The sequence below is a fragment of the Micropterus salmoides genome, unplaced genomic scaffold, assembly GCF_014851395.1.
Source record: "Micropterus salmoides isolate LMB-PRFRI ecotype aquatic unplaced genomic scaffold, ASM1485139v1 Ms_hic_scaffold_3, whole genome shotgun sequence".
Lineage (NCBI taxonomy): Eukaryota > Metazoa > Chordata > Actinopteri > Centrarchiformes > Centrarchidae > Micropterus > Micropterus salmoides.
This window is the reverse complement of record NW_024042261.1, coordinates 19,010,096-19,023,011: the sequence shown is the minus strand read 5'-3', so window position 1 is coordinate 19,023,011 and position 12,916 is coordinate 19,010,096. Positions and strand designations below refer to the sequence as shown.

The following is a 12,916-nucleotide window of genomic DNA, read 5'->3' as shown; positions in this document are numbered from 1 at the left end:
AAAAGTTCAAAGTGTAAGAAACACTGCTGCGTGATTAGTTTTTTTGTCTACAAGAACCGTTAATGTGACCTTTTACTGACACATTTAGACCATGTCGGCTGTACAGTGACATACAAGGAGACTGAGCCCATTTTCAAAAGAAAATACAAATAATTGTTTCCCAGGGTGTTTTTGGGATGTTACAATTTAATTGTCTCGATGTGGTTTGGACTGCACGCGTTTCATTTCGCAGCTCTTTGATGGGCATCTGTAAGCTACATGTTCTTCATCAAAGTTGTAAGACCATATATCATGAGGCTATTACGTGTGTTCCACAACTGTGGTCTTGTTCTTACATAAAACAAAGCCCTCTGGCATGTTTCAGTGTCTCTAAAAGGGATATTTTTGTTGCACATTCTTGTTTGCCAAGCACATCTGTGATCTGTACAATTTTAATTTCATCACCACATCTGTAATCATAGCTACTCCTGCCGTTGTCTGAACATGAAACCTGCTACACACACAAGATCTTAATATTAAACCATCAACATGGCTAAGCTCAAACCACAATGCAACATCTGTTGTGATGTACCCAGTTGGTTCATTTTTGGCAGTTTTTATAGGTGTTATTAAACTGTTCTCAGCTTGCACGTTTGCATAAAATTCTTGCGGAAATAATAACTATGAATTTTCTGGGACACCCCAGGGAATTCCCTTCCATATGTGGTCCAGATCTATGTACACTGTGGCAACTTACAGCAGCTATGGAAAAGTTTCTTTACACTACCTTACTCGTGGGGAGGTTGTCTCTTTGGGGGTTTACTAGAGTTTTGTTCTTATGAGAAGCAAAGCTTACAGTGAGGTTGTTGGTCTGTAAAATCAACCATATTATCCAAAAAGTCTCTTTAAAGTATAGGTTAAGTAGAAGGGCGCTTGGATGTAATAATGACTGGAAACCACTTTTCTGTTGGGTTTATATGTTTAGTTAGAGAATTTCTGAATCAGTATTAACAAGTTTTTTAACAATTGCAGGTTTTTCTGGAAAAGTATGGCTATCTCCATCAGGACAACCACATCCACAATGCAGCTGAGATGCAGTCAGCTATCTGGTAGGTGGTAATGTGGTCTTCATCAGTTAAAGCTTGTTTTTGGTGACGATCCCGAGCCAGCATCAATGTAGAAATCACAAAGGCTCATCAGAAGCCCTAAAATGAACGTGTTGTGATTTTAAAACCAAGTGATACAGCAGATCAGAGTCAGCTGGTTGTGTTCATCGGGGGGAGGGTGAGCTCGGTGTGGGACAAGCCTCGAGGCTGAACGTCAGTGCAGGGCAGTAAAACCTGAGAAACCTCCCCTGAACCCTCTCTGAACCATCCAGGAATTTCAAGAAACTCACTCTCTGGCCTGTATGCTGACTGTACTATAATGGAAACAGATTGAAAAGCTTTGTTTGGACTGGGTGTTAGTGTTAGTAGGTAGTAAACTGTGTGTGGTTGAAAAGCAAGTGTCAGCATGTTCATCAGAATCAAAATCTGGTAGCTTTGGAGCACAGTGACGTGATCTAATGGGATCTACTGTCAGCTGTCTCTGGTAAATAAAGTAAGTACAGGTCATGGTCGTACTGTGCAACAGTGGGTCAGGGTTTTGCCGATGTACTTGGGGTGGTTGGGGCTCAGGTGGTAGAGTGGGTCGTCTAGTAATAGGAGGTCCGCTGGTTCCCCCAGTCCAGTCAAAGTCTTCCTTGTGCAAGATTCTGAACCCCAAATTACTCGATGATGATCTTAGTATTATGATGAGCACTTTTGATAGGAAGCACTCTGTCATCAGTGTATGAATGTGTGTGTGTGTGTGTGTTTACATGTTGCTTTCCCGGTGGGGATTTTAACCAGAATGCACCCTAACTGATAGGAGGATTGTCACCGTGGGGACAAAAATTGAGGTGCTTTTTGAGGGTTAAGATTTTGGGTTCAGGTACCAATTACATTAAGATTAGGGTTATGGTTAGGCATCTAGGTATGATGGTTACGTTTAGGTTTAAGGGGCTACTGTGTGTGTGTGTATGTGTGTGAATGTGACGTGTTGTAAAGTGCTTTGAGTGGTTGGGGTCCAGAAAAGTGGTGTATAAATACAAATTCATCGAGCACTTGTGATTAGCTTCACAATGTTTAAGCTTGAAAATAACCATTCGTCTACTGTCTCCATCTGCATTTTGAGAAACAGAACCACTGACAATGCTATCATGGCTTCATGACACTGCAGTCCATTTAATTGCATATCTTTATTTAGCTGCATTATGAACAATGTGTAAATCTTCGATCCACCAGCAATCTACGTGTCTGGCATAGTTATGCTTTGAGGGTGGCTAAACTTCAATTGCTCCTCTCAGAAACTACTTTCTATTAAGTCAAGAGTCTCAGACTGAGTATCCAGTCACTTCAAATTCCAGTTGATTCCTAATGTAACTGATTGAAAAGCCGAATGCCTGTTCTGGAAGAGCATCTTGCAAATATTTCCTCTCTCTGTAGCGAGTTCCAGATGTTGTCCCGGCTTCCGGTCACGGGTGAGCTTGACGGTGCCACCCTGAGGCAGATGTCGGAGCCCCGCTGTGGGGTGTCGGATGAGGGCAGCCAGCATATCTGGGCTCAGAGAGTAAACGCCATCTTTACTGGAAAGAGCGCCGCTGTCAGACGACCACAGCGGAGGAGGGGGCGCTCTGCTGCGCAAGGTATTGTGTGTTATGTGTACATTATTGAGACACCATTTTTACATGAGTACCTATATGAGAGAGCATGTATGTTTCTGTGCAGTGAAGACCTAACTGAGATCTTTGCATCTGTTTGCAAGCTGTGATATCACTCATTGCACGTGGAGGTTTTGTGTGTCCTGTTGTGGGGTCATAAAGAGCCAACCATCAACTGGGTGGGTCCACCTCTGTAAACTAAAGCACTAAATAGAGGTGAGGGGTGTAATTAAAGCAGGTGGAGTGTCTGATGCTGCACCCGTCAGCTTGGATGATTCCTGCTTTTAGCTGCATTACACAAGTCTGTGTATCTTGTACGTCATCTTTACTGGGTGAAAAGCTGCACAGTAACATTTTTTATCTTTAATTTTGGAGTAACATGCTCTTGTGTTGGTTGAGAAAGTTCGAGACTCCCTCGAGTCAAAAAGACCTCTTAAGTCAATGGATAGTTTTTTTTATCAGTTTGTAAAATGATTTGGGAGATATTAGGGTTCATCGAACAGCAATGTCCTCTAGAAATCTGTAATTCCAAGTTGTGTCCCTACAAACACTGCACTTTTCCTTTAAAGAATTATTGAGGCTCTTGTTTGAGATTATCCTCATTTTCTGCTACACACAGCAATAAACGCATTCATTGGTGAGCAGATCACTGCAATTTGAACTGGCTAAAGACTGGAGGATTTGGAGTGTTTAACGGTGGTTAAGAGTGCAGCCAAATGTCTTGCAGACTGCATTAAGTAATTGAGCACAAGGTCCTCTAGCTTAGGGTACTTTACAGAATATCCTTGAGAATTGGTGGTGTAATTTCTAACCCCTTATAAACATGTGGGGGAGATATTGAGTGGAGGGGGGCAAATTTTGATGGATTATTAACTTTTAAGATGACAGGGTCTTCAGTTGGAGTTGATGAAGCCAGATGGCTCAGGGGGAATCTTTGAATCTGTTTATCCGTCTGTATGTTAGAAAGATATCTCAAAAGGCCCAGGAGTAAAATCTTTTTCTTTTTGTATGGATCTGGATCCGTTGTCACCCTGTTATATGGAGTTACAGGCTGCATATTAACTATATGTTCTAGTCTTTCATGACTTGTTTTCATCCCTCTTTGCTGCTGTCATTGCTCAATCTCCTCTGTGAATGAGTAGCAAGCGGCGGCATGGTGCCTCAAGCCTCATGATGTGTGAAGCCTCTGCATACCTTCATGTCACTGATGAGCTTGGCTAATGTTCAGGGAATGCAGCGGTGGCTGATGTTTGCCGCCGCCTCTTCGTGTCAGTACCTGACATGTTCCCTCTGGTAAACACATCTATAACTGACTGACTGGATTATGTTGTTTCCAAACTGGCTGAATATCTAAATGAGTGGATATCTTGCTGAGTGACTGACTGGATGGATTACAGCCTGTTCTTCATGAAGACAACAACTCTCTGTTATTATTCGAGTCCCTGACATGACTTGGATTATTATACAAAGAGCAGCGTTAATGGCAAATACTTTTCAGATATGGCTTTATATATCCTGATGTAGTTTAGCAATGTTATAACTTAATCGTGAGTTGCAGTATAGTAAGGCTGTTTAACCAACACCTTGTACTCAAACATTAGTTTGGTTTGTCATACAGTGGCAGTAGATCTCTGACTGTGACTGGAGTTTTATGTTTGAGTAGAGCATTTGGTCTGACAGACTCAGACTGGGTACAATGCCAGTAAAACTGGCCTTTGTTAGGTGAGCTTTGAATTACTCAGCACTTAGGTTAAGGAAACATTTGATTTGAAGGCGTCAGTTGTGTACAGCCCTTATTTTTAGCCATGCTAGCAGCGTCAGACATTCATGTCAAGCAAGTTTAAATTTGACATAACTAACTGTACACATACGATTTAATTGAGAAGATGTATCAGAACGTTTATATAACTGTAATTTTTGTTGCCATATAAATTATTGTAGTTCACAAGGACTGCACAATACCAAAAAAAAAAACATTTTTGACCAAAGCCAGTACAGATTTATCCAAATAAGGTTAAAGTCAAGGGCAACTGGACTTGGTTGAAGATACTAGAAGAGGTTTCGTCCCTCATCCAAGAGACTTCTTCAGTTCTGACTGACTGGTAGGGAAACTCAGCTATTTAACCTCAGTGGGGTCGTTTGCCAGGATCTTTGATACCGCTGGTTCGTTAGTGTTCCTGGCTGTTGTCGTTATGCTAGTTAGGACTACCAGAGACCAAGACTGAACGACCATCGTTGGCATCTTCACCTGAGGCCAATAAGTTATGGTTTGTTGAGTTTCCTGGGAAGTGATGAAAGGACCGCATTGTAAGTGGGGGATAAGTGGTGGCGTAGACCCCCTCCTCTATTCAGCGACGGCTTCTCAACCCGGGTGTAGATGGCTTCCTTGACACCTCTTTCAAACCATCCATCCTCTTTGTCTAAAATGTGCACCTGGTGGTCCTCAAACGAGTGTCCTTCAGATGTAAGTAAACTGCAGTCTTGACCTGAGGAGTTGGCCCTTCTGTGTTGAGCCATGCGTTTGTGTAGTGGTTGTTTAGTTTCCCCAATATACAGGTCTGTGCATTCCTCACTGCATTGGACCGCATACACTAGATTGCTTTTCTTGTGTTTGGGTGTGCGGTCTTTGGGGTGTACCAGTAGCTATCATAGCATGTTCTTGGGTTTCAAAAACACAGGGATGTTGTGTTTGTTGAAAATCCTCCTGTGTTTCTCTGATACTCCAGACACACATGGAATCACAAGGTTGTTGCGTTTGACCTTCTTTTCCTCATCCCCCGTAGTTCTGTTCTTCCCGGATCTTGTGGCTGTTTCAGAAAGGTCCGTTTAGGGTATCCACAGTCTGTAAGTATCCCCTTCAGGTGATTCTGTTCCTTCTCTCTGGCTTATGCACTTGTCGGTATGTTGTCCGTTCTGTGGTGCAGGGTTCTGATGACCCCTAGCTTATGTTCCAGTGGGTGGTGGGAATCGAAAAGTAGGTATTAGTCTGTGTGTGTAGGTTTCCTGTAAACCCCAATCTGCTGGGACAACAGTTTGGCCTTCCTGGACTGTGCTGTACACATTGAAGAGGACAGGTCACTAGGTAACTATGACCTGGTTGACTGAGAACCTTCACAGTACAGATTTCAAATGCTTTTTGTGTGAACTCTCTGAAGTAATGAAGCAATGGCTACATGCATTCACACAACAGCAACAGAGAAGCAACAAAGAAGTCATGTGCGCAGAACGTGATCTAATTAGAGAAAGATTGTTTTTATTTGGGTATCAATCCTGAGCCTCAGTGCTTACCTTGACAGCTGACTCTGGCTGCTAAACCCAGTCTGCGGGCCACAGCCACTGCAAGCGTTTGATCAGCTGTGATGTGATGTGATCTGGTTTTGTGTGAACATGGCTGCCATCTGCGCTTCCTCGAAACTGAAAACAGACCTTGACTTGTGGTTGTTCCCACTGATATTTACAGAGCTGACATTCCACCACCCTCGTCCAAGATAAGCATTATAAGTGCGATAGGTGTGTGTGTATTTTTCAGAGGTGTGCACATTATGGATCTTTGCCCTGGAAGCTGTTAACCACTTATTGCCATTTTACAATATTGCATCAGCATACACTAATTTTGCACTATTTCAACAGAATGCACAGATTGGCGTTCAGAGCTTTGCTCACTGGAGCTGCTATGATTGATTGATTTATTAGTCCCCTCAAGGCAGCTCAACTGTTTATGCATGCCATGATATTCTCCCATCTTCCTTATTGTGTTACTGTATGGAGCCAGGCTTCAACTGTTATACCCATTATATCACTATATAAACAAGCACTGAAAATAATGGATAAAAATGAAATGGCATCATTATATAATACTGAAAAAGTATAATTTGCTTAGTTATGATAGTTTTCTTAAGTTTTCTTTTATGAAATTGATTTTTAAATGTGTGAATAATCTCGCTCCAGTTGTACTTTGTCCAAAAACAAATACTAATAGAATCGCTACTAGGGTATCAGCAAATGGCAACTGCAAGGTGGCGCAGCGCAAAACCACTCAGTCATCCTTCTCTGTAAAAGGGATACATTTTTGGAATGCCCTACCAACAGAAATAAAAACACAAACCAATCTGAAAACATTTAATGAAAAGGTGAAACACTGGCTGAAACAAAACCGAATCTATGATCACCGATCATGCCCTTGTGCAGACGCACTTATAAATGGACATGTCCATACGGATATAGAGATATAGACACACACACACACACACACACACACACACACACACACACACACACACACACAGATATATGTATATAATGTGACTATTTATTTAGTTTTTTTCTCCTGACTGGTGTGTTTTTGTTGTTTGTTTGTTTGTTTGTTTGTTGTTTGTTTCTGTTTTCGTGGTAATGGTAATGTATGTAGCCTAACCAGGGACAGGGGTTGCAAATTAGCTTCAGCTAGAAACCCTATTTGCAACACATCTGTTCAAGTTACTGTAACCTGTTACAATGTTTCCCTTTTGCATTTTCCCTGACAAATAAACAATAAAGAAAAAAAGATAGTCAATTCAGTAAGTAAAAACTATTCTGATCATTGATTTTATTTTTAAGAGAAAAATGCCTAAAATCCGTCCAGCTTCTTAAATGTGATGAGTCGGTGAACGTGGCAAACATAAGCAGGTTAGCATTCTTATTGTGAGCAGGTTAGCATGCTGACCTTAGCCCTTAGTTGTGTGTAAAGCAGCCTCCAAGTTGACACCAGGTACAAACAAAATCTCTCTGCATCTCGACAAACAATAACTTTGTCTATCAGTCACTTCCTAATGTCTGTGATAACCCAACCTCTCTCCGCACTGCTGCAATAGAGATCATCATGGTAATTGCTTCCATAAGGGAAGTTGGGGAATATCTTGTGTATCTGACTTCCTGGCCTCTCTGCCGTCCTCGGGGACCTCTTATTGTGTGGCGGTCTGGGACGGAGATCTGCACACATCATGTGGCGACATGCCTAACCATATACAGTAGTTCATCTGAGTGAAAAAGCAAAGCTGGGTTGGGAAAGCCAGGAAGTGTGTTCAAGCGTCTGTCTGACTGAGAACCTGATCAGATATCAAACTGTGTATAAAAATCTGACTTTAAAAGAAAATGCATATTGTAATGGCAGTGACATTACTCCTAAGGGTTGAATTCTTATCTTCATCCTGTTCTTGTTTTTTCATTCCTTCTTGTGAATGAACGTGTTAATAACTCTCATACAGATGTAGTAAACGAAGCCCTGTTGCTTCAACCCTTTCCATCTAATATTTCTGTGCATCGTTGTAACAAAACGGTTAAAGATCAAGTTTACACACCTCCCCCATTTACATCGAGATTTGTGTAGAATTGCTGCTGCAGCACAAATTCCGTTTGTGTGTTTACACAAACAGAAACACACACACAGACACACACACACAAACACACACACCGATTTCACTGCCAAACCCATGTCTTAATGGCTCCAGATATCCAGATATTTTCTTCTCTCCAGGGTGCTATTGAGCTCTCATGGCAATTCACAGTATGTATTGCATACCTCTTGTTTATCGCTCCAGTCTTTCACATGACTCTCTGCTGTATGTTATTTAACTGAGCACAAATGGCAACCAAATCCAGGTCTACATCCTCAAACCCGACTGCGTCAGTCGTCCGTGTATGATTGAGCAGAAGTGTGTAATGGTGGTGTGTGTGCAGACCTCCTACTCACATTTAGCCTCCCCAACGGGGCGAACCAACCACATCTTTAAATATTTTGACAACTGTAAGTGTGCTTGAGTTATCTTGCCACTTTCTGGTTAAGCTTCAAATGTGAAAATATGTGTACATGTATAAAACCCTTGCGGTTAAAGTGCATTACCTTCTACAGAGACTACTTCTATTGGACTTGCACTCATTCTGTGTCTCACCTTCTCAAGACCTCTTACCAATTCAAAGTACACAGGCTATCAAAACCTTAGAGAGATCAGCTGTGAGTCAAGAAATGTTAGATCTTTGTGGAGATGATTTAGATGATTATTCCACCTTAAAATTATCTTCAAGTTTAAAATGTGTTCATCCTTGATCTTGAACAGTCAGAGCAAGCGTCCAGCCTCTCCTGCTACATCTCCCTAAAGGGTCATATTATCTGGTTGTTTCCTGCGAGGCAGCCTCCCTGTCTGCTTGTTGTGAATGTGTGCCGCATCTTTGAGAGTGTGTGTGTTTGTTGTTGTGTTTGCTTTGCCTCCAGATTGCTACATTGACTGATCCCTTGTAGACACTGAAGAGATTAGCAATTTGTAAATTAAAGAACAGCTGAATTGAAACCCCCTCCCTCTTCCCTCAATCCACTAACAAATGTGAGATTCTGAAGTTTGCGACACATGTAATTATGTCTAAGCTGAAAAGACCACAGACACGTGTTGAAGTAAATTGTTTAGTCAAGCGTATACTCAGAGTGCTTGTTAGTTTACCCAGCTGCGAGCTAACATGGTTAACATCCTATCATTTCACCTCTGCCTGTTGGATGTGGAGAGGCTTCAAAACATCATGGCCGAACACAGGATATCTGGCATCCGAATTTATAATACAGTCATGCAAGATGTAAATACACCGCTAATAATGCTTAAAAAATAATCCTTTTTTAAAATGTGTAGTATTGATGATAAAATCACCTTGAATGTCAATAACAAAACCCAGATAAATTAATGAATTCAAACAATGTTGCACGCAAACAGACAGAGTAGATGGATGAAATCAAATTGCATGGGTCACTGTGTGTATATTATTTGACTTTATTGGATGCATTCTCAGTAACAGGAATTTGAAGAAGCCATCGGCCCAGAGCCCATAAATTCCTACTGAAGAAGTAGTGAAGTCAACTTTTTTCTGCTTCTAAAGGGGGGCATGGGAGAAAAAGTTTGAGAACCACTGCTCCACACGGTGTAGTGGCCCTACAAGATAAAATATTCCCTTCAATGTAAAACTACGAATGTTCACCTGTGGGATTTTAAACATAAACATCAGTGTGAGGAAAATTTATGTTGTAGTGGGTCCACATACAACAACAAAATAACTGGACTGAACTGAAACAAGCAATATAAAAGGTGTAAGCGGTGGAAAAGTTACCTGCCAGGAATGTTGCAGTTCCCCTTTCATCCTTGTTTTCCTTAAAGAGGTGGTATTATGCTTTTGGTCTTTTTCCCTCTCCTTTATTGAATTATATACCTTTTTTGCCATTTCCCTTTCATCCGTGTGACGTCACAGGGATGAAAGCCAAATGGGCCACATATAACGCTCGCCAAGCAGCTAGTCCGACATGCCCTCAAAAACACCGGTGGAAAAACACTGAGCTGCAGCACACACTTCTCCTCTCCCTTCCAAACACTAGCTACCCTCCAGGCAGTCAATGGATAAAGTTGTTACTGTGATGTAGAGACAGAGCTCAGTTAAAACTTTATGGATGAAAAATACATTTGTTACAGATTAATAACTCATCACTCTGAAACTCTTGCTCCAGTCTATGTTGCCAAGCTGGTTGGCAACATATACAGCTGAACCGAAGCGGTTTACCGGCTTCTCACTGGCTTCTCTGCTTCTGATTGGCTAGTAGTCCTTAACTTAGAACTGCGAATGTGCAACTCCCAACAAAGATCATGTAGAGGCAAGATGTGTCACTCTATAGCTAAAACAAAGCGTTCAACACACAGGGTGAAAAGAGGAGCTGCAGCAATGTGCATGTGTGTTTTTTTTTTTTATTAAACCATGTAAACCAGTTCTGGTACAACCCCTAAATAAGATTTTGAACTTGAAAATGTCAGATATTTACCTCTAGTTACTCATTTCTGTAGGTTTATTACAATAAATTGTAAAATTGTAAAATGAATAGTTAAAAATATTCTTGCTCAGGAAAGCTGCCAGTGTTTGTCTTTTGGTTATCTTGTGATTTGAGCTTATCTGCAGTCATCTGCTGTGAGCTTCATACCTGCATGTCTCACGTCTCTGTTCCTCGCTCTCTTACTCTCTCTGTCTGTGGGTGTTCTCCAGCTGAGAAGTGGTACAAACGTCATCTGACCTACCAGATAGTGAACTGGCCTCACCACCTGTCTCTGGGCTCTGTGCGTCTGGTGGTGCGCACTGCCTTCCAGCTGTGGAGCAACGTGTCGGGCCTGGTGTTCCAAGAGGCACCTGAAGGTCCCGCTGACATCCGGTTGGCCTTTTACGAGGGAGACCACAACGACGGGGCCAGCAACGCCTTCGACGGACCAGGTCAGGGACAACCACACATTGAACCACACACAAGTCACCACTGATCTATATAACCGATCAGTAGTGATTAATTTATACTGGACAGGGAAAAATTTACAGAATTTTAATTAGTGTGTGTGTGAAGATTGTTTTTGTTTTGTGTTATGATCCCGTGTATGTAATTTGTTCTCAGGTCTCTCTTGCAAAAGAGGTCTTGATCCCAACTTCCTGAAGAAACACAATTTAACAAGTCCTACTGTTTATGTGTACACACAGCAACCGGATTACTGAGAATAAACCCGCTTAAGATAATAGTTTGATTACACACTCTGCACTAACATGGATTACACAATAACAACAGTTTGTGAACACGATATTACCTGATCAAGTTAGTGTGTGGAAGCATGTGTGGTCACCTGCAGGAGACATTGTAATAAAACTAGTATTTAGCAAGAAAAAAAGCAAAGATGACAGAAAATTAATTAACAACGATCAATGTTCTTATTTCCTACCTTGCTAATCATCTTGGTACCCCTTGGAGTCATCTTCCGACCCTGTAAGGGTCCTGACCCCTGGATTGTAACCACTGGTTTACAGTGTGTTAAACAAATAGTTCTAGCTAATCAACTTATTTTATTCATGCATTTAATGACACAGGGCTCTGAATTAAGCCATCACCAACGTTTGTAAATGTTTAACTGTGGTCAGATATGACTGTTTTGTAATGTGTTCTGTAAATGTACGTCACTCAGTCTCTAACAGTTTCCCTCCTCTTCGACCTTCAGGAGGAACTCTGGCTCACGCCTTCCTGCCTCGCCGAGGGGAAGCCCACTTCGACAGGGAGGAGAGGTGGACCCTAAACGGACACAAGGGACACAACCTGTTCATGGTGACCGCCCACGAGATCGGACACACTCTGGGACTTGAGCACTCCCCCGTCCGTCACGCCCTGATGTCGCCGTACTACAGGAAGCTCGGCCGCGGCCTGGTGCTGAGCTGGGATGACATCATCGCAGTGCAGCAACTGTACGGTGAGATGATGGTGCTTCTGTTTTTATGGCTATTCAACCATGCAGATCCTGTTTGTGGGTTTGTGGAGTCTCATCCCGATCAGAACATTTTCTACGATGCCAAATGAAGCTTAACAGCGACTCCAGTGGGAGTGTTTTCCTTGTGAAATGGAAGGTGTGTGATCCCGGGGTAAGGAGGAGTGTTAAATGTAGCACCTTCTCTGGACACACAGAGATATTTTTACCTCTTTCCCCCTCAGGTTTAAAGTCTGAAAGGTTGAAAAAAAAGCACTTTAGTGGACAGATGATAAATGTCTCAGTGTTGGGCCTCAGGACGGCTCAGTTAAAGATGGTGAAATTAGGTTGTTGTTTAAGATAAACTACTATTGGAATACATAGAACCAATTACACAAATTACTGGCTTCTTATGAAAGCAGACTGTCTTTGAGGAAAAACACAGAAGTGGAGTCATTTTTGCTCTGTTGCCTATTAAGTCAAAATCGGGAGTCATGGCACTGAGCTGTGAAAAGGCCAGAGAGGCAGCCCTGAAGGCCACCAGCTGCAAACACAGAGTGAGAATGAGTAGAACGGGAAAGCCTGTTGGGAGTTTCCACAGTTCATTAAAACCTTAAACAACAACAGCAAAAAATAGACTAAGAATTTTAAAAATTAATTAATGTCTCCGCCCATTTAAGTTTGCAACACATCTGGAGATCATGTGAAACAAAGCTCAGAGCTCTGACTGTGATTAAAAGTACATGGCAGCATTATTTTGTGGAAGAGATTACTTGATTTATAGGGGAGAGAGAGAGAGAGAGGGAGAAAGAGAACAGATGACTTTTGCACTCTCTTTCAGTTGTAATCTTGGCAAACATGGAAAAACATCAAATCTTGTTGAAACAACATCCCCTCTTTGTGTTTTTAGTCTAGTTTATCTTTAAGA

The 12,916-nt window shown here is 41.8% G+C and overlaps 1 protein-coding gene across 3 annotated transcripts in view; it reads left to right on the top strand.

Annotated features, from left to right (window-relative positions):
• The window catches only part of mmp28 (matrix metallopeptidase 28), a 30,348-nt gene that overhangs the window by 1,023 nt on the left and 16,409 nt on the right, over positions 1–12,916 (top strand). For all 3 annotated transcript variants that reach the window (XM_038693420.1, XM_038693419.1, XM_038693421.1), the window contains exons 2-5: positions 1,012–1,088; positions 2,505–2,704; positions 10,763–10,984; positions 11,749–11,994. In XM_038693420.1, coding sequence (XP_038549348.1) covers positions 1,012–1,088; positions 2,505–2,704; positions 10,763–10,984; positions 11,749–11,994 — 745 coding nt within the window. The remainder of the gene's footprint in view (positions 1–1,011; positions 1,089–2,504; positions 2,705–10,762; positions 10,985–11,748; positions 11,995–12,916) is intronic.